The sequence below is a fragment of the Marmota flaviventris genome, chromosome 11 (genome assembly GCF_047511675.1).
Source record: "Marmota flaviventris isolate mMarFla1 chromosome 11, mMarFla1.hap1, whole genome shotgun sequence".
Taxonomy (NCBI): domain Eukaryota; kingdom Metazoa; phylum Chordata; class Mammalia; order Rodentia; family Sciuridae; genus Marmota; species Marmota flaviventris.
The window spans coordinates 74,312,453-74,335,189 of record NC_092508.1 but is presented as its reverse complement, the minus strand read 5'-3'; the positions used below and the strand labels follow the sequence as shown (position 1 = coordinate 74,335,189).

The 22,737-nt window shown below is 36.1% G+C and overlaps 1 protein-coding gene across 3 annotated transcripts in view; it reads left to right on the top strand.

Moving 5' to 3' along the window:
* Positions 1–22,737, top strand: part of Gpd2 (glycerol-3-phosphate dehydrogenase 2) — a 253,620-nt gene that overhangs the window by 37,964 nt on the left and 192,919 nt on the right. For all 3 annotated transcript variants that reach the window (XM_071619170.1, XM_071619168.1, XM_027937963.3), the window contains exons 2-3: positions 1,198–1,307; positions 18,242–18,413. In XM_071619170.1, coding sequence (XP_071475271.1) covers positions 1,206–1,307; positions 18,242–18,413 — 274 coding nt within the window. In that variant the 5' untranslated portion in view covers positions 1,198–1,205. The remainder of the gene's footprint in view (positions 1–1,197; positions 1,308–18,241; positions 18,414–22,737) is intronic.

Below are 22,737 nucleotides of genomic sequence, written 5' to 3'. Positions count from 1 at the left end.
AAGTTAAAACTGCCTTTGGAATTAGAACATTCTTGAGTTATGAGATAGATAGCAGTGGAGTGTGAGGTGTGTTGTTCAGACAGGACTCATCTCCACCCATACAGGAATATAGATTGGTGGCTTCCTGTGAGAGGTGGGTGTGCCAGCTGCTTTTGTGAATGGAAGTCTTAGGCAGGTCAAATTACTCAATTCTAAATCAGATTATTTTTAGGTGACTACATGGTGTTATTTTTTGTTTGGAAGAATAAAAGCAGATAAGAGGATTCGGGGTGGAATTTTTATTTCTATGAAATTATTATTTTGGTTTCTGAAAAAATTAAAAAATAATTTTAAATCCTCAACAAAACTTTAATTGATTCGGTCCAATAATGGAGAACAAGGAAGAAGGAAGAGCTAACACAATACATAACCTTGTTAAGAGGAATACTTAGAGTGAGTAGGTAACAGTGCTTGATCTGGAGGTGCCCTTTGAAATTGTGATGTCAGTCAGCCCTGGCTAATAGAACATCCCTCCCACACACCTTTTTTTTTTTTTTTAAAGTTACCCTAATGAAAGAAATTAGAGCAGGCTAAATTTATCAGTGTTTGAAAGGACGTGACATTGTATTATTGACTTTCTATCTGCAAAATGGACTCTTTCTAGTGATAGAAATATAAGTTTGTTGGCCTTTGGCACTAATGAGAACTGCTTTAAGAAGGAAAAATTCAAGAAGGGAGTTGTACCATAATTTGAATTAAACACTTGCCAGACAACCTGAAGTAGGCCTGAGGTTTATTGTCATGTTGAATGACCCAAGATTTCTCCAATTCTCCTCGTGGAGGGGATTAGCTTTTGAACAAAATTTGCAAATACAGCATGCAGTTTTGTCAAATACACAATGACATTTCTTTTCATAGCTCTCTTGACTTCTTACTGTTTAAATATCCTCAGTTGTCTTTTAATATGTTTTCTTTCTTTAGTTCCTGTTGGATCTGAATGTAACTTTTACATAATCAATTCCCTTGTCCAGGTTTTTTTGGTTATTAGTTTTGAGTTGTATACAAGTTGGCATGTTAGTACCTTCCATATTGTACATTTCCTTTTCTGGTTTTCCTTATTCTACTCAGTCTCTTTTTATTATTGGGATTGTTATGTGACAAAAATCTCAATTAACTCCTTTTTGTTTCTTTTCTTTCTTTTTTTGTTTTCCTTTGTAGGTTAAGAAATGGCATTTCAAAAGGCGGTGAAAGGGACTGTTCTTGTTGGAGGGGGTGCACTTGCTACCATCTTAGGACTTTCTCAGTTCAGTCATTACAGAAGGAAACAAGTAAGTAACTGCATGTATTGATGATATGCAACCTGAAGCTGCTGAGAAACTCTATATGGGACATGTGCACATTAACTTTTTAAGGAAATACTGTTGAAATTTCTCAGTTTGATTTGAAAGCTACTAATTGTGAATGCTGCCTTAATGGTACTTGAGAACTGTGTGTATTTCTCTCTCTTTTGTAATGTGGATTTCCTTTTCAAGGAGCATTGTTTATTTAGCCTCTGTTTTGGCTTTTTGTGTTTTAAAAGACTGCTTCATTCAGAAGTGCCAGGGTTTGTTCATTTAGACTTTTCTTGTCTAACTCATCAAAATGTCTGGATACCTTCTATGTCCCTGCCAAAAGTTTGTCTTATTAGAAGGCAGGGGGCTGAGAAAGGAAGTAGAAAAGAAAGGGCCCGACTTTGAATCCTGCTTTTATTTCTTAAAGGTTTAGTCCTTTTGTAGTATTTACCTTATATTAGGTAAACAATTTAATGGAGGAGGAAAGCCATGACAATAAGATTGGTCTGAAATTTCCAAACAATTTAATGTTCAGGTTTTTTTTCCCACTTTTTTTCCCTTTGCATCGCCTTCCTATAATTCTAAAGGATTCCAGAGGACAGTTTTGTTGAGAGTTTTTTATCTTTTCAGGCTTGAAATGCTGGTAGCTACCTCCCGGGGTTACCTTTGGTTTCCCATTTCCATTGCCCCATGTCATTAGGGCACTTTGTGTTACAGATTGGGTGTCACATTCCTGTTTCAAAAATGCAGGTGAAGGAATGTGGTAAACTGTTTGTAATTGGATGATCTAGAAGCTACTGTTTTCTACATTTTTATGAGTGCCTTTAAGCTAGGGATTGTCTTATTTGTTCTTTCTTTTTTTTTGTGTGCTGCAAGGGGTGGAACCATATGCTTAGAAGTCCATATCCTGAATGGGAAAGAGAACTTTAAAAACACATTAGGAAGAATCAACGTCAAGTTTATAGTTAAAAAAATACAAGTTTGGGAGCTGGGGCTGTATAGCTCAGTGGTAGAGTGCTTGCCTCACACTGTGAGGCACTGGTTTGTTCTTCAGCAACACATAAAAGTTAATAAAGATATTGTGTCCATCTACAACTAAAAAATATTTAAAAAATACAAGTTTGTATTTAGGTACTTCCTTCTAGAGATGGATGGTACTGAAGAGGTCATTCATCTTTCTTTTTCATTCTGAAATATGACCACAGTACCCTTAGGTTTCCCCAGGTGTTTATATTGCAAGTATGATTAACTTGCAGTTGGATTTCTTCCTTATTTATTGATCATGTTTGATGATTTTTTTCTTTTTAAATATTGCCTTGGTTCTTTAAAAGTAAGTGAAAAGATGTTTATTCTGCTGAGGCTATTTCAGAAGTTTGGAACATGGGCACTAGGGATTACATTACTTCTGCCATCTTTATCCATGTTATCTGAAATGATACTGGAAAATGCCAGTGCCAAAGGTCACGATATCTAATAGTTGTTGCTAAATTTGTATGTGGTGTCTGTCTTTAAACCATAGTAAGCATGTTCTACTACAGAGTCATGATTTAACTTTGTACCTTAGCAGTACTGTTCTATTTTTTGTTCGATTTCTTTTTAATAATTGATTTTACAGAAGATACCACCTTCCAACAACCAAGTTGGGGTGATTTTAAAGGCAAAATAAGGGCCTATTGATTCCTAGAACATTTTGTCATTTTATCCTTCCTAAGTTAGACATCCTGACTACCCTAGTAGCCAAATGAAATAGATACCAGCAGCTTCAAGTCATTTAGAAGTTTAAGCTGTCAAATTCTGTTGAAAAAAAAAAAAATACTACAGGCATATTCAATCAATGACTTGTGTAAGAATTTAATAGTATGCATTTATTTTATGGTGATTCCTGCCCCTTTAAGATACTACCATCAGTATATATTTTGGTGTTATCCAGTTGCATGTAGCATAGAGATTGGTTAAAAAAAAAAAAAAGGGAAGAAAGAATTCAAACAAACAAACAAACAAACAAAAATTTAGCCAGTGACATAAAATGACCACAGGCCTCCCTCAATTCAGCTGTCTTCTTTCAGAAAGGATCTGCCAATCAGAGTCATTCTAGAGGAGGAATTTTCCTGACTTAAGTAGTTCAGAAAATCTGTCCCTTAAAATATATTAATTGGTTACATTTTTGTTTTTGCAAACTGGGTCCCTAAATGTTACTAGGTATTTTTCATTTTTATACAGTGATATATATATAGTTTTTGGATTTTCTAATTTATTTTCCTTCTTTCTGTTCCCTCTCTCTCTTTGATTTTCCTGCACTAGGGATTGAATTTAGAGTCTCTCTACCACTAGGCTACATCCCCAAACATTTTTATATTTTATTTTGACACAGGTTTCACTAAGTTTTCCAAGCTAACCTCACACTTGTGGTCCTCCTGCCTCAGTCTCCAGAGTAGCAGGGATTACAGGTATATGCCACTCTGCCTAGCGTGTTTTTCTAATTTTCTAAAATGGTTCCAACTGATAAGCTTCCCTCTTTTTCAATTATGCATTGGTGTTAAAATTCCAGGATACTATGTCCTAGAAAACTGTCCATAGACTTCAAGTTTCTGAACACTTTTCTGCATTCCTGGGTTCTGTCTCCTTGACTCCTGGCTTTTGTGTGATTGGTATTCCTATACAAGGCTTCTTTCTTAAAATGCAGGCAGGGGTTCCATTCCAAATACTAATAGGTAGATTCTAAAAATTAGTACATTGTTAAAACATGTTTGGTGATAAGACAGTGCTACAGCAGTGTTTAGGCAGCAGTCCAGCTCACAAAACAACCTTTTTAGTCAATTCTTCAGTTGTAGCTTTTGTTTTAGGGGAAAGAAAAATGAAAGTTTTCTGTTTTTTTTTTTTTGGGGGGGGGGGTACGAAACCTAGTGTCTTGTGTATGTTAGGCAAACTGCATCCCAAGTTATGTATACTTTTAAAAAAGTTAAATGGACGACACGATGAATTGAATAAAGTGTGGTTGTTATCTAACTTTAACCCAACCATCTGAATCAACACAACTAAGGTGAGGAATCAAAGACCTTTGAAGCAACTGGTATTTCTGGGAGTGGGGCATAGGTTGGAAGTAGTTGGTGATTGGCTCTCTCCTTCATTCCACAGTGTGGCTTTTCTTCACTCAAATACATTGTTAACATTTATCTTGTGTTTATCATTGATGAATAGTGCCCACTGTTGACCCAAGTGAAACCTAAGATTTTTTTTTTTTTTCTTTTGAATCAAATAGGTCAGTTTTAAAAGAGATAGGGGCCTGGTATGGTGGTGCATGCTTGTAATCCCAGTGATTCAGGAGGCTCAGGAAGGAGGATCACAAGTTCAAAGCCAGCCTCAGCAACTTAGTGAGGTCCTAAGCCCTAAGGCTCACTAAGTGAGACGCTGTCTCAAAATAAAAAGAGCTGGGGATGTGACTCAGTGGTAAAGCACCCCTGGACTGAGTCCTTAGTATAAAAATAAAAATATAAAAATAAAGAATAAAAGAAATGGGGGAGTGCCAGGGTCATCATAGCACAAGGAAAGGACTATTACTATTGTTATTTTTCTTGTACAGTAGAAAACCCAAATCTTGAATTTCATTGAGGAAGTTGATGAAGGAAAGGATATGAATGTTGACTGATTTCTTTTGACTGTGTCCACTCACATGGAATAGGATGGTGGTCACAAATGGTGTCCACAATCCAGGTTCTCTTTCCTTAGGCATCTAAGACTGAGTCTTTTCTCACCTATAAGTAGCTGACTATTTCCACAAAGGCGTCTCTATCTTTTTCTCCCCAGACCAGCCATATGCCAAGGGACAGGAGGCTATCTTCAATCCTGCCTAGGATGTAGCAGGCAGACATCTCTATGGTGGTATGGAGATTTTGGAGAGCAAGTTGATTATGACTTACTATTTAGTACAAATAAAATATACTAAATAAGATATACTGTTTAGTTTAATAAAATAATAAACTTTTAGTGGAATGGACTTCTTATCCAGTCTAACATCAGGTGAAAACAAGTATCATTGTTGCTGGTGGGGGAGGGATCTCCTTTTTCTAATTCCAAGCTGATAGAATGGAGTAGAGGAAGAAGGAAATTTGCAGTAGGAGAGGGCCTTGGAGTACTTTCACGGCAGGTGAACCTTCGCCAGGAGCAGAAGTGAAGTGCATTAAAATTGATTCCAGATCTGGGGAGGGTCCGGATGGCAAGGGAGAATGAAGTAAAAATAGGGGGGAGAGTTCAAGGATTAAGACTGCCCTGGTTTCTTTTCTTTTCATTATAGACCAAGGGCATTTTGAAACATTTTTTTCTTTTTAAACTCAATATTTAATTCATACCTTTTTGGTTCTGGAAAAACTGATGTGACAGTGTGGGCTTCTCTTTAACCCCAGTGGTGTGATTGATGTAACAAAGCTCTATTTAGGTCTGAGGGTGGGCCCTCTCATGTAACACATGTGAGGTTTGTACTCTTCCATTACCCACTCTGGAGGTGCAGTGGGCTATGTGAACCGGCTCTGAGGTAAAGTCTGAGAACCGCTGAAAACTTTCAGAAAGCCCGGATGTGAAAGACTTTTTTTTTTTTTTCCTTTTTCTTTTCCTGCACCAGACATAGACAGGGAGTGGGCTTCAGAATATGAAAATCACTATCTTTTTTCAATGTGAGAGGTGATCTTTTTAGAACCGAGAAACTGAGAGATTCCTACTGACACTCCCTTCAAGAGCAACGTGATAGAGAGGCCAAGAGTATGATTGCTGGCCAAAGACTGCCTGCACCCAAAACCTTGCTCAACTTCTTAGGTACCTAATGACTATAGGCAATTTTATCACATTCTCTGAGTCTTTTATGACATTTTCTGAGCCCTTTTGTCAAAATGGAAAACAGTACTTTTGCGCTCAGACTTTTTGAAGAGCAAGGGGGTGCATGAATAATTAACATTCATAGAGATTTTGTTTTTGTTTTCATTTTGTATCCAGGGGCATTTAACCACTGATCCACATACTCAGCACTCCCACCCCCACAGCTTTTAAAAAAATTTTAAATTTTGAAACAAGGACTCACTAAGTGCTGAGGCTGTCCTTGAACTTAGGGTCCCCCTGCCTGACTCTTTGGAGCTCCTGGGAATGCAATTGTGCACCACCATACTCAGCTCATTCACAGAGATTTTGAGAAAATTGTTTTCACTTATATTTCAGTCTCTCTCTCTCTCTCTCTCTGAATATATTATTTTGTAAGAAAGTCTAACTGTTAGTAGTGCTCTAATTTATTGGTAGTACCAAGGACACGTTAAGTTTTTTTTTTCCCCCACTGAAGTTTTAAGTCAATGGCAGAAGATTGAATGAAAAGTAAAAAGCAAAAAAATGAACTCTAGTCAAAGAAAGATCTACTTCAGGATTTTTTTTTTAATGGTCCCCCAAATGAAAACACATTTAGCTTCTTGAATATGCCCACTATATGAATATGACTTGTTTTTGGCAACTCTGTAAATGGTGCATAGGTTCTAAAAGTTTTTGGAACTCTGATTTCTTCATAAAACAAGGATAAGGTCACTTTGCTCCAAGGCTTTTTTCCCCCCACCAAGCATTAAGTCTGTCAGGGTATACAAGTTACCCACTGATCATAGTGCCTGGCTCATAGCATGTCTTTAGTATCAGTTATATTCCTTCCCTTCTCTCAATATGGGATATTAACATTTGAAATAGACTTAGCCATTGGGTATAATAAGAAAGGTGTAGCACCAGATTTCTTCTAACAGCTGAGGTTTGGGTTGATATAATTTTGGTTATATTAATGACTGGACAGAGAAACTGGTAGAGGTAGAGAAATTTGAGGTTCAAATGAGTATCAGATGAAGAGAAATCAAAATCATAAAGCAGAACATTTAGTACATGGTATCAGTTAAGAAACAATTTAACAAAAGTTCCAAGTAAGTATCACTTTTCAGCAATATATTTGAATGTAAATGATTTTTGAACACCCTTGACATCCTTAAGAATTTAATCTCAGTTAGAAATACTCTTCTGGTTTCCAAGCTAAGGAATATCTGTTTATTTGAAATCAATGTAAATCTTTCTGAGCATTGATATAGCTGAAATTATCGTGTGATACATTTGCTGTTTACCAGATTGCTTTTATTTTGTATGTCAATTTAGGCTACCAGACTTGTTTGTTCTCCCTGAGTAAATAAATAATTTTTATTTTTGTTAATTTAAAAAATTCTTTCTTTGAACATAGCTGAAACTTTGTGCCCTTTGACCAACATCTCCCTACTATCGCCATGCCCCAACTCTGGCCATTGGTAACCACTATTGTTCTCTCTTTCTTTGGGTTTGACTGTTTTAGAATCCACATGAAAGTGAGATCAGGCAGAATTTTCCTTTCTGTATTTGTTTTATTTCCTTAGCATAATATCCTTCAGGTTCATCCAGGGTTTACTTCTTTTCTTTTTTTTTTAATATTTTATTTTTCCATTATAGGTGGACACAATGTCTTTTTTTTTTTTTTTTTTAGATTTTTTTTTTTTTTTTATTGTTGGCTGTTCAAAACATTACATAGTTCTTGATATATCATATTTCACAATTTGATTCAAGTGGGTTATGAGCTCCCATTTTTACCCCATATACAGATTGCAGAATCACATCAGTTACACATCCATTGATTTACATATTGCCATACTAGTGTCTGTTGTATTCTGCTGTCTTTCCTATCCTCTACTATCCCCCCTCCCCTCCCCTCCCCTCCCCTCCCCTCCCCTCTTCTCTCTCTGCCCCCTTTACTGACATTCGTTTGTCCCCCTTGTATTATTTTTCCCCTTCCCCACACTTCCTCTTGTATGTACTTTTGTATACCTCTGAGGGTCTCCTTCCATTTCCATGCATTTTCCCTTCTCTCTCCCTTTCCCTCCCACCTCTCATCCCTGTTTAATGTTAATCTTCTTCTCATGCTCTTCGACCCTACTCTGTTCTTAGCTACTCTCCTTATATCAAAGAAGACATTTGACATTTGTTTTTTAGGGATTGGCTAGCTTCACTTAGCATAATCTGCTCTAATGCCATCCATTTCCCTGTAAATTCTATGATTTTGTCATTTTTTAATGCAGAGTAATACTCCATTGTGTATAAATGCCACATTTTTTTTATCCATTCATCCATTGAAGGGCATCTAGGTTGGTTCCACAGTCTAGCTATTGTGAATTGTGCTGCTATGAACATCGATGTAGCAGTGTCAGGGTTTACTTCTTTTCTAGGGTGCAGTGTATTCCACCAGATGCCACATTTCTTTATTCATTCACACATTGATGAACATTTAATATAGATATGTTTCCATATCTTGGCTATGTGAACACAATGTGAATATTATCTTCTTGTGGTATCCAACACTAGTTCTACACCAGAATTGAAACTGTAGTGTTAGATACCACCTGAAGAATGTAAGCAATGTAATGGGGAGATAGAACTAGCAGTTGAGCAATAGGCTTCTTGTTCTACCTGCCTGCTTAAGCAACCGTCAACATTATGTCAAATAGGAAGGAAGAAATGTCTCTGCACCAGGATTTTCTGCTTTTTTGGTCTATCCTTTTGAAGTTTTGTCTGTATGGATTTATTTTTCTGTAAATGACGACACCTTGCCCATTAGGAGAAGATACAGAGCTATGTATGAACTGTATCAAAGTAGGTGAATTGTATATCTTGAGTTTTAGTGACAAGCGTATCTCATAGTATTCATTGGAGTAAGCTCAGTAGTGACATAAGCAATCTTCAAAGCTCAGTGGCTTATCACAAAGAAGGTTTATTTCAGTCAGGGGCATTTGTAATCCCAGTGACGCAGGAGGCCGAGGCAGGAGGATTGCAAGTTTGATGCCAGCTTTAGCAATTAAGTGAGATCTGCCCCAAAATAAAATATTAAAGGGGCTGGGAATGTCACTCATTGGAACACTGCCCATGGGTTCCATCCCCAATATGAAAAAAAAAAAATATTTCTTGCTCATCTTTCAGTTTAATGTGGATAGGTGAAGGACCTATTGTGATAATTCAGGGATCTATATTTCTTTATTCTCACCACTCTGCCTTGCTATAGCGCTTTCCTGCCCCATTGGGTCATTTCCAGTGCAATGCAACCTAGCAGTATTCTCTAAAAGAAGAGAAACAGTTTTGTTAAGCATCCATCCATTATATATGTGTCCTGAATTTAGTTTCTAATCTAGTTGACAAATGAGCTGTATTTCTTTTGATGAGAGTTTTATTGTTAGGGATCATGCCAAAGAGAGTATCATTCATTTGCTTCTCCTATTTAGAACTCTGTGCATAGATTCCTGGAAGGACTGTTTTTCTCCTAGAAATACAACTAAATGTGTTGGGAATGTGCCTGATATCTAAAGCTTGATGAGGATTCTGAATACTCTGTATTTTAGATAAGGCCAGTTGAAACTATTCTTAACCACTCTATATGGTTAACTGTTTCTTCAGAGGCATGTTTCATCAAAGCACTAAAATTATGCAGACAGAGCTGGAAATGTTCTCTGAAGAGCATCCTATCATCTTCCTTCTAATTTTAGTTTTTATTTAACACTTAGCCCCCAAAGTGGGGCCATGGCAATATCTTTGAGTTATAGCTCACATCAGGCCTTCGAGGAGTTTGTGATGCTATTTTGTTGCTGGCATACAAAATCAGTGAGGTTAACTGTACTTCTATAGGTCACACAGTGAGTCAACGACTAAGCTATGATTAGCATTGACAGCTGGTGAGCTGCTAGGCTGTTGCTAACTGAGCAACATTGACATTCATTTTGATTTGACTTTGCATTTCATTTTCAACTATTTATTCACTTTAAGGCCTTTTTAAGAAACTTTTTAGGGATATTGTGGGACCGAGAAAACTTTCTATAAATGCTTTGGGGCGAGTCCTTTCATTTCCCTCTTTCCCCATCTTCTGGCTTAATAGTTACATTATGTGTGTGCTAGGAAAGCTTCTTCTAGGTGGCTGTGTAAATTAAGAAGAAAATAGATGCTTTAAATAAAAGTGACACCAATTTTACTTTATTTTTTGCAATTTGTGATTTTTTAATAAAGACTTTGAGATCTAACTATATGATGGTCAGTACAAACTAGATAAATTATGTATCATGAAGTAAATCACAGAGAAATGGAGTGTGTGTCACAGATTTGATTGCACATTATTTCAAACATAGGTTAAAGTGTAGCTGAGGGCCACCTGGAGTATAAAGCTGGTCATTTGACTCAGAGGGTCTGTGTTTTACTCAACTGAGAGGGATGGGGGATGAGTGAGTGCTCTTTCAGTTCTGGATCCATGTGTATGCTTTAAGGAAAATTTTAAGACAAAGTGCTGTTTTGTAGATCCCCAGTTGTTAACTCCACTGCTTTGTGTGGCTGGCTGCAGACTAGCAGATGCCCTAGAATTTCTAATTTCATTGACTACATGGATAATTCTGTGTTGTTGCTGGTGCCAAGGTGGTTGGTGGATCTAGGGACTCAAGTAAGCTGTCTATGGGGGCAAAGATGACCTAGCATGGCTAAGGACATGAGATTTGGAGTCAGAACAGGGATAAATTCTGATTCTCTTACTTATTCCCCCAAGGAAAAATAAATTTTGTTTCCTCGCTGTCAAAACAATCCTTCCTTCCATGTTATTTGTGACACCCATGGAGCTAACCTGTTATATGTGTGTGGGCTAGGAGGCTGCCAGGCAAACAATGATTCTGTCTTCCCTGCTGTCCTCCCCAATCGCAGGCTTTCTGTCTAGATCCTCAACTTCTCAGGAAGTGGTTAGAATTAAAGAACAATGTCAAGTTTAGAAATCTCCAAAAACCTATTTTTGTGTTTTAAAAGTATTTGTTTAAAAACAAATACTACATATCCCCAAACCTCAGATCATATAGTCAATTATGATGTTAATTCATTTGAAGTATATTCAGACAGAGTCAAGAATTTTCCCCATTTTTCACTTGTCAAGTAGTTTGATAACTTAATTGTTTGGATATATTCTGATGATAGATAAAAGAACCTGAGTGTGCCTTCTCGAAAGAGTTATAGCTATTTATTAACTGGACAGCACTTTCAAGGTAAACTAGAGCTCTCAGCCACCTAGAAAGACAGGCTTGTCTTGTTTTTTCTAGTTTGGTTTTCAGTGGAGATGAGAGTCTACCCATTACTGATTATTTACAGAATAATATGAATCCCTCACTGAATATGTTTACAATGAAAAATGTTGCTTGCTGTCATGTAAGTACAAGAAAAACCATCAGTGTTTAGAATCACAGAGCGATTCAAGAGGTGAATGAAGGTCATTAAAGCATCCCAAAATTCACTGTATGGAAGAGCTTGTTGCATTTTCCTTCCAGGAATATACAATCTGGTTATTCTTTTTCAGTGATAACAAAACAGGAAGCAATTTCTCTTAAATCTAACTGATTTTACTGATTGAACCACATAATACAGGAGACAGTGAGAGTGATAGCTGCAGTCTGAATTGATTTGCATGAAACCCTACTTTATACTCCAATTATTACTGTACATGATTACAGGACAACCTGGCTGTTAATTGCCTGTGGTCTTTAAATATGCACTTCTTTCAGAAATAGACACTAATTATTAGATCTTGTTTTCAGTCTCACCCGAAGTTGCAAATGTCTAGGATTTTTTTTTTTTTTTTTTTTTTTAATTTGCAAGTCTAATGGTGCACAGACTAGTAAAACTGATCTCATCCTGAATCCTGTTCAGGGTGAATGTTCTCTGGGTTGCAAACTCTCAAAGATTAGGATTTGGCTTTTGTTCTATTTAGATGTTTATGCAAATCTCTTGACAAGAGTTATTTGTATATTTGTTATCAAAATACTGGAGGAAATTTCTTCTTTTTTTTTTTTATTTGGTGCATTACTGGGTATTGAACTTGGGGTACTCTAGTACTGATCTACATCCTCTTTTATTTTATTTTATTTTTTAAATTTTGGACAATTTTTTGCTAAATTGCCCAGGCTGATCTTGAACTTGTGATCCTCTTGCCTCAGCCACAGGAGTAGCTGAGATTACAGGTGTGCACCACTACACCAGGCTCAGAATACTGGAGGAATTTTATCTTTCTTAAAGTAGATGAAAATTAGTTATAAGTTGAAAAACCTACATATTTCCTCCCCCAAGATAGCATTGATGCTATATTAAATTTTAGATATTTTCCCCATTCCACCAAGATAAGATTTGTTTTGGAGCCGGTGTTGAAATTATGCTTGGAAAAACCCAGTCAGATTTGTCTTAGACTCACCTTTCTTTTGGTTTCAATGGCTGAATTAGGCAATGATATGAATCTGGCAATGGTGGAGTTGTTCCCATGTGTAGGCCAGGGCTGGCAGACTCATGTGCCTTCAGGGGACAGACCTGTGAGGTAGAAGTGTGAAGTCCTGGACAAACAAGAACCCTACCTTAGGGATACAGTTGCTACTTGGTTTCAGCACAATATTCTTGGATAGAAATCCTGATTTTTCTATGAAATAGAGCAATTTAAAAATACTGATTGACTGGCTATATCACACAGTTTTTGAGAGAGTAAGTAGGGTGCCAAAGGGAGAAAGTATGCTCCTATGACTTCTGGTTGTAGCACATGCCATTCCCACCTCCATTCCTGGATTTGGTCACCTAGCTCATGCCTCCTAGTCTTGAATTGCTTTAGCTATCATTTCCAGGAAGCCTTAGGTCTGGATAAGAGATGCCTCTTGTGCCTGTTTTAGCCTTTCCTCAATCTTCAGTTCTTTGTAATTGATGTTATAATTGCTTCTTGATCTTTTGGTTTTGTCCTCTAGCCTGTAGAATCCTTGAGGGCCTCCAGGTGACTGTGAGTGGATCTCTCCTTGGACCTCTCCTTGGACCACATGAGGGTTTTGTTCTCTCAGGAGACTCAGGCTTCTCCCAAAACTTCTGGGTCAATCCTTCAGTGGAGCTGATCTCCAGGATTCCTATTTAATCCAACTGCTTTAGAAGAAAGAGATGGAGGAAAGGGCAGATCTGGGCCCCAAAGACTTCTTAGAGCGTCCTGTTATTAGCACTACTGTTTTAGTATTCCTGTTGCCTTTTTCTTCATTCCCCCAAAATCAACATATTCTAGAGAAGGTAGAGTGCAGATGTGTTTTTGTGACTCAAAGCCATATGAAGCCAAAATGAGTCTTTCTCCTGTCATAATTATAAGTAGGGCCTTAGGCTGTGTTTACTGCCTCTAAAATAAATGTGGTGCTTAGCTTCTCAGTTGCAACACTTTCCAGCTTTTATGAAAGAAATAAACAAAAATAAAATGTTATTTTAAAAGTAGTGTCAGAAATTAAATAAATTACCCTCAACAGTGTTGTATATTTAAAAAAAAAAATCGGAGGGACTGTTCAGTAAAGCCTTTACAACAAAAGCACACCAAAAAAAAAAAAAATTTTTTTTAAAGCAGTAAATAAAAAGAAAGCTTTCTGCATTTGGCAGTGGTTATATCTTATAATGTTTTAACTATTTAGGCTGCTTTTTTAAACTTTCTCTCAAATATATGTAGACTCAGCATGGTGTGAATAGTGTAAGCCTTATTAGTCTCTGGTGCCAGGCTGTGTAGGTTCAATTCCCAGTTCTGCCATGAACTGGCTGTATAATTATGGGAGAGTTACCTTCTCTGCATCTAGTTACTTCTTCTATAAAATGGAGATTATCGTCGTACCTGCCTCACAATGTTGTTATGAGGATTACATGAGTGGAAAAAAAACAAATACCTTGTAAAAGTATCTAGCACCTAAGTGCTACGTACACATTTGCTTATTTGTTTTTAAAGGCAACTTTATTGAGGTATAATTAGGGTACAATTTAAAGTGATAAATATTTATATAATAGCCACAATACTCAAGCCATACACTGTACCTGTCATCCTGACATGTTCCCTCATGCCTTTGTAGTCCGTTTTTCCCTAGACCCTGACAATCTCTGATCTATTTTCTGACCCTATACTTATGCTTTTACAGAATAAATTTATACAGAATCATCAGAGTCATGTAGTATGTAGATCTCTGAGTCAGTGTGGGGATTGGTAGATTTTTCGGTGAAGAGACAGATAGTGCATGTTTTAGGCTTGCAGGGTATATAGTCTGTGCTGTAACTACTCAACTCTGCTATTAGAGTCATGGACAGAATTAAACATATTGATCAGGCAAGACTGTGTTTTACAAATATTTGCCTACAAAAACAAGCAGCATCCAGATTTGGGTTGAAGACCATAATTTGCCAGGTCCTGATTTAGCATGATGCCTTTGAGGCTCCTTCATGTTATTTATTGTGTGCATCAGAGGTTATTTTTTGTTGCTAATTATTTTCCATTGCATCAATATACTACAGTTTAGTCATTCACAAGGTAAGGGACATTTGTAGGATTTTTTCCCCCCAGTTTTGGGCATTATAACTAAAGTCATTGTAAATTTTTGCTGGCAGTTTTTTTGTGTGTGGACACAGGTTTTCATTTCTTTTTGGGTAATTATCCAGGACACTTTTTGCTGGGTTGAATGGTAAATGTGCATACACCTTTGTAAGAATCTCCTAATCTGTTTTCCATAATGGCTACACCATTTTGCATTTATGAAGGCAAGATGGGAAAGCTCCAATTGGGAGGCATTCTCAACAGCTCTTGGTATTTTCCTCTGTTTTTAAAAATTTCAGTCATTAGAAAAGACACTAGATGGAAGATGTTACCTTAATTAAGTCGGAAACTCTTGAAGGGTTTTACACATGGAAATGACACTATTTGGGTTTTTAAATGATTACTCAATTTGCAGTGTAGAGAATGATTTGGAAGGAGGCAGGGTGGATGTGTGAAGACCTCTGGGAGGGGTATTACATTAGTATAGGGGAGAGGGAAGATACCTTGACTTGAAAGGTGACAGTGTAGAGGAAGAAGTGACTATATGGGATAAATTTCAGGAGGTAGAATTGACAGGACTCAGTGATTGGTCAGATATGGGATTCAAGAAAGTGGAAGCTCTCCTGAATTCTGCCAGAATTTCTGGGACATGCAGCCACATGAATAATGTCACCCTTACTGAGATGAAGGATACTGGCTGAGAAGAAGTTTGGAAAGATAAAGTTCTCAGATCAATTTTGAAATACATGTGAAACCTCCAAATGAAAGTACCAACTAGTCAAGTCAGTTTGATATCTGGGTTCCAGAGTGAGGGAACAAAATTAGAAGTCATTGTGGTATAAAGGATATTTGATGATATGGGGTAGATGAGAATCTCTAGAGAGAGCTCCTAATGATATGAGAAGAGTGACTATAAGGCATCTAAAAAGGAGCATGAGTGATTAATGTTGCGCAGTTGAGTGACATCTAAAGAAAGTTGAAAGGGAGTGGATCAGGAACATTGGAGAGAAAGATGCCACTGTGAGTGACCAATTAGTTGTGTGCTATTGGTTGTAGAAGAGTAGTGAGCATTTGTCTTGGTGGCAATGATGATGATGATGTGAAATATAGATTAGAGTTGAGGCTTGAGCGAGGAATAAGGCAGTAGAAAAACAAGGGCTTACAAATCTTTCAAAAATCATTAGGATGACTATTAGAAACATATGAAAGGTATATATTGTTTTAATTTTTAAGATAAGAGAGGTTAGAATATGCTGGGGAGAAGGGTGAGGCCCAGGAGTGAAGACACGAGGAACAGGGTAGCCAGTGGGCATGACTAATGCTCATCAGCTGCCTGCTGAAGGAGAATCCCCAACCCCCAAGTTTAATATTCATAGTTGGAGAATAAGGAGATGTTAATGTTACCAGGTTCTAATGAACTGTATCATAATATGGTCTTTAAACTTATTTTTGAGTATTTCTAGAAAAGTTACCAAGCAGAAAATGTCAGCAATTATTTTGATGTGTGAAAATGCTCTGGCGGTTTAGTCACTTGTCAGTCTCATGTTCAAGTTCTACCCATCTGTCATGGCACAGTTGAAACCCTCAAATGAAAGGCTTTCCCTCCCTTGTCTGAATGGTCATAGCCTGGTGGTGTATTTTTTTTTTTTATTTGTTTTGTTCTTTCCTTTTTTTCTCTATTTTGACATTGGTTCCTTCTAAATAAAATTTGTTATGTATGTATATTCTGTGTATAGTTGGGTGTGTGTATTTTTTTCCTTTTTCTACTTATCATTAGATGATGGAAAGCAAAGATCATAGCTAAAAGAGCAACTAGCAGTTATATTTATTTAGTTTGTTACCTTAATCGTATGTGAAGGTAAATGTGAGGAAGTAGTTATTAGCAGATAATTAGGAAGAGTTATCTGCAGAATAGAATTTTTGTGGCTTGGCACCTGAATTAATAGCTTGAAAATTTATGATATCTAATTATAACCTTTGTTTTTATTATACTTAGCAAGATACATTTTGAAAGTTCCCTGTTATATGCTACTAAATAGTAAAGTTATTAAATAATAATAGTAACAATAATGACTATTCAATGGTACTCTGTAATTTAACAGGGACTTTAATATCATTATTCCATTAAGACTGAGGATAACTCAGAGATGCAGAAATAGTACATCACAAGAGTTTTGTCATCATTTTACAAATGAAACTGAGGCCCAAAGAGATTTGTCAAAAGTCTCATTGCTGATAAACAGGGATGCAAAGGCCCAAATTGGGACCCTCTCACCCAAATCCAGGTTGTTCTCAATGAAACCTATGTCTTCTAGATTACTTGCATAGAAGTTCAATTGGTCAGGTGATAATTTAATCCAGATATGGGGTGTAGTTATGTTTATTTTATTTAACCAAATAAAAAATTATTTATCCTGAGTGATCAGAGTAACCTCTATGTCAGAGCTAAGATCACAACAAGCTTCGACAAGCTTTGTTCTGGTAATGCAGAGGCTGATGTGTGGCCCCTACTGCAGAATGGGAAAACACCACTGTTGCAGGTTGTGTTGATGCTATGGTTTGAAGAGAAGACAAATTATGTATCCTTGGATTATTAATAGATGAACGGGCTCACACCATTCAATATAGGTTTTTAACCTAGTGTTAGCAATTTTGGAGAAAAAAAAACAAGAAGAAATAGGTACCAATTTTTCTGTATTTTTGATTCTGAATTCTGGCTTTGCCAACTTTTTTTTTTAATGTCAGAATCATTTTTGATTTAGGATGATGTTAAGTTACATTATTATAAGAGAACTAGGGATACCTAGTTTATTTATTACCATTGAAGAGGATTATGCCTACTTTAGGTATATTATTTCAAAAACTGAAATATTGCATGATAAATACTTGAAAATTAAATTTATCTTAAAATATTTAATGGGGAAACCTATAATTAAAATCTTTGAAAAATATCATTCCCATTGAACATAGCTGATTATTTAAACTGGATAGTAACTAAATAGATTCTTTTTAATTGTACTAATTTAAACCTAAAGACACTGATCTCTAGAATATATTTTGTCATGAGAATTGAGGAATAAGGAACATATACTTTTAAGAAATTGTGGAAAGACATAAACTGCTCTTTTTTTCTCCTTTCATGTAGAGTCAACACATTTAAATGTTATCTGAATTGTTGTTACTGGGTAAATTATTTGCTCTCTTACCTCATAAATTATCTCTAAAGTATTTGGGAATTGCTATTTGATAGTGGAAATAATAGAATTTGGCTGTATTTAAAATTAAAACTATAAATTAATATATTTAATTTTAAACCCCGTGTTCTATGGCTAAATGGTTGAGATTCATAAAAACAAATACACCTAGCATCCCCCACCCCCATCCCAAGGCAGTTAGTCTTGTAATTCTGTGTGAACTGTGGATTGTGTTCTCACTCCGGTGTTCCTTATCTCCATTGCAGATTTCTGTTTCTATTATGCTTTAAGATTTATTAAATTGGCCTTCTAGATGAACAACTGAAAATGGTCTGCTTTTACATCAGGTGAACCTGGCCTATGTGGAAGCGGCAGAGTATTTTACAGAACCTGTTAACAGGGAACCTCCTTCCAGGGAAGCTCAAATACTAACTTTGAAGAACACACCTGAATTTGATATCCTTGTTATCGGAGGAGGAGCAACAGGCAGTGGCTGTGCACTAGATGCCGTCACCAGAGGTAAGTCTGCTGTGATGAATGTGAGGTAAAGTTATCATCCTTCTCCCCAGTATAAATATGGACAGCATGTACTATATGCGAGTGGAGTCACGTTTCTGCTGGTATTTCCTAATTTTCCTTCTTTGTGAAGCACCTTTACAATTTGTAAAATATAGGCACTGCACAATTTTTAAAAAAAATGTCTTGTTTTCACTTCAGTGGATTTATCTAAAAAGCACATATTATATTCCTAAAAATTCTTCGATATTCTACTTTTTTCCTAATTCATAATAAATACGTTTGTATGAAATTAAAATATTTGTATATCACCTGAAATCACACATAAATGAAGTAATCTATTAAAATAAATATTCTTTTTATTTGTCTAGCTATGAAAATTCTCTCTTTCAGTGAGGTATGCACTTCAATTTGTGAAAGTCAGTTTATGTGCATAAATGATGGAAAAGATATGTTAGACTATGACTAACATAGTCCTGTCTCAGTCACCCTGTCTACTACTGGTTGGCATTAGAAAAGACAGGAAGAGAAGATCCCTAAAAATTAAAACATAATATGTAAAATAAGACATTTTAGTATGGAACCCCAGTGCTCTTATGCAAGATATATGTAATAAAATAATGTCAATGAAATCCGGGTACATATTCTGACTCAGTTTACCAGGCATCAGTTACCAGGTGTGTGTGTGTGTGTGTCTATCTGCATATTTAGACTAATTACTTGATTCCTCTGGTGTTCTTCATCTTCCAAATGGGGAAAAATACCTTCTTTGTATGACTATTGTGTTAAATGTGCTAATTACAAAGAGAATTTGAACAGTGCTTTTCACACAAAGTAGAAACTCAATAAATTATAGAAAGTACTATAGCTGCCATTATTAATGTGAAGGTAAGAGATTTTTGGAATCAAGTGTCTTGGAAGAACAATACACGCTGTATCTCAAATGTATTGAATTGGAATGGGTATTGCTACAAAGAATTTTAACTCAATATTTATGACTGTTTTATACTTAATGATGATAATTTATTATACAGATATTTTTTCTCAAATATATTGATTTACCACCACCATCATCCTGTTTTAATTAGTTATCTTACATATCTTGTAGAATTTACTCATGAAATTAATTTAAGGAGATTGAAGTTCACACAAACAGATATTACTTAGATTACTGTGATTTCACAGGACTGCCACTTAGGTTTTAGTCCATGAAAACCTCACAGCCTCAGTCCTTTTTTTTTTAAAATTAACCCTCATAATGGTTAGTTCAAAATATAGGCACTGAAATCTACTCAGTTACCATGTAGACCCCAATTTTCATATAAATTCCTTTTTCCAGTCATGTAATATAATTTGAACCAGAATATTCTGGAACATTCTAACGTGGATAGGTTAACACCTATTATCTTCATATGGTAATTTTGAACCTAGCTTTTTATCTTGGAGGCCTGGGCAGGAGTGTGAGGTCTTTCTTGGGACTACTAATTCCAGAAATTAAAATATACTGGGTGTGTATCAAAAATATCATTTCTCCAGGAGGGTTTAGGAAAATATGTTTCTTGGCATCTCTAGTTATTTCACGTAATTGTACTAAAATACATAGCCATTGTTTTTATATCAATTCTGCAGATATTCACTGAGTACCTACTGTATGCTTGGCAATGAAAGGTACTACAGGAGAATACAAATGTGAGTAACTTTAGTGTGCTCACAATTCTATAGTGATTATGTAGACCAGTCTCCATTAAAGAGAATGTGTCTTTCAAAGGGCTCAGGCAACATTATAAACATGTAAACTTAAAGGTAGTCATATCTATGGAGAATTGTTAGTCAACAAGCTGCTGTTTAGCATAGTAGAAATTTTAATAGGCAAATATTGCTTGTTAAGAGTGTTCCAAGCTGAAGGAACATGCAGAAAGAGCAGCATAGAATCAGTGTGTGTAGGAGACAGAAGCACTTTAATTGGAGCATGAACCAAATAAATGGGGATAATATGAGAGAATAATAGGAAGGTAGGACTCGGTTTGTAGTGCCAGGAGAGGGATTTGACATTACTGAACAGGCCTTTGGGATACTGTAGGTTTGGAGAACATCACTTGGTGATATGGAAGGAACAGAGATGGGCACATGCTTTCAAGAGGTCTGGAGACAATTGAAATAGAATGGACGTAACCTGATGGTGCATTAGGATGTATAGAAGGGAGGGAATATATCCCAAGATTTCTTCCTTTTCCTTTTTCTTTTTCCTTGTTAAGATATGACTTATGTGAATATTCCTGTAGACTCAGTAAAAAGCCAGGCAGGAGGAGAAGCTTTAAATGCAAGGAATAGAAGGGGAGCATATGGAGCAAGGCTATGTGAAATGACAAGGAGAGGAATTTCAAAGATGAGTCTGAATTTTGGCAGGAGGATGAGATTTGTTTCTCAGAGACAGAAACAAAAGGTGAAGATTCTAAGATGTAAAACAGGGAGCTTGTGTGTGAAGTATTCCTAAATAAACAAAACCCAAGTGAGATGTTCTGCTTATGGGTGGGAGGAAGGGACTTGAGAGTAGAGCAGGCATGAACTACCTTATGGAGAAGGTAATAAAGTGCTCTGGAGGTTCTTTGTTTAGATTAGAAAATGTAGACTTGTTTTCCAAGTACGATATTTTTGTGTGTGTGTGTGTGTGCACGCGTGTGCGCATGCATGCACACGTGAATGTGTGTATGTGTGTTCTGTATTGCTCAAAGTAAAGGCAGATAAAATAGTAGGATAGAATCCCAAACTGAGAATAGACTGGGCATTAGAGGTAAAAGGAAAAAAAAATGAGGACAGATTCCATGGAAGCAGAGGAAATTGCTTAAAGGTAGACCACAAGCTGAAGCGGGCAAGTTAGAAATGCAGACTTTGGTAGAAAAGTTAGGATAGATTGAATAATTGACAACAAGTTGATCGCCAAATCCCTGTTACTCCTTTTCATTTCAAAAACATAGATAAGATTGTATTACTCTTTTCTAGTGTTTCTTTGCAATAGCAGTGTAGTCATCATTTACATGTATATAGTATTCATTTTTTAATGAAAAAATTCCATTTTTTCCACTTAATGAGTGCAGTTTAAAAAAAAAATGTTTTTCATGCTAGGCATTGAACCCAGAGCCTCATCCTGCCAAACATGTGCTCTACCACTGAGCTACATCCCCAACTTAGGTTTTTTTCTATTTAAAATAATGATATTTATGAGTCAAGTATTGAACAAGCTCTGAGAATACAAATAATTTTAAGAGTCAGCCTTGGGCTTGGGTTGTAGCTCAGTGGTGGAGTGCTTGCCTAGCATGCGCGAGCCACTGGGTTTGATCATCAGCACCACATTAAAAAAATAATGAGTAACTAATAAAAAAAATAAATAAATAAAATAATAGTATTTTTTAAAAGAGTCATCATTGTCTGCAAGAAGCTTAGTTTATTAATATTTGTTATAAAATAATTGTTTTCTTTGAATAATGAAGGGAATTCAGTAGTGACCACGATTTAATGAGTGAATTATCTCATGATTGTGGGGGTGATGGTGATGATGATGAGAATGGTCATCATGATCATCATGATTGTGATCATGATCATGATCATGATTTTGGTAAGAGTTTCAGAACCTGAATATTGATCAGGTTTTTAATCTTATAGTTAATAAAAAAAAATAATGCACTTTTAACATCTCTTGATATATTGATTATTATCTTAAGACAGTTGCTGAAGAATGTCTTAAATATATATGTATATGGAATTGTGATTTGCAGAAGAGATGCTGGTGGCTTTCTGGGAGTAGTGTTTATAATTAAAATGTATAAAGAGATGCTGAAGGTAATCTATATTTATCCTTTTACTACAATTTCTGATCATATCAGTAGCCCTCTGAAGTGTGAAATAATCATGGGCATTTGGTTAATGAATTGTGCATTGTTGCTGTTCATTCATGGAATTTGCTCCTTTATTATATTTGATGCTTCACTTAACAACAAATTTTGCTTTCTCTGCGTTTGATATGTTTTTACCAAATTATTCCTGATTGTATCCATTAATCTTTAGTCACATTTGACAAAAATAAATTACTGTGATCTTTTAAAGTTACCAGTAATAATTAGATTTTTCAGGACATCAAAGTTTTTGGGGAACCACTAGATGTTAAAGGGCTTGTATAAAAATGTTTGCACAAGCTTTTTGATAAAATACTGTGCCCAAATGCAATTTTGGTGATGGAAAAGCGAAGGCTGTGGAGGGAAGAGAAGAATCTGTAGAGTCTTCATAATGAACCTTTGTTTGCATTCTCATCATTGGCATTTTCTTGAGAATC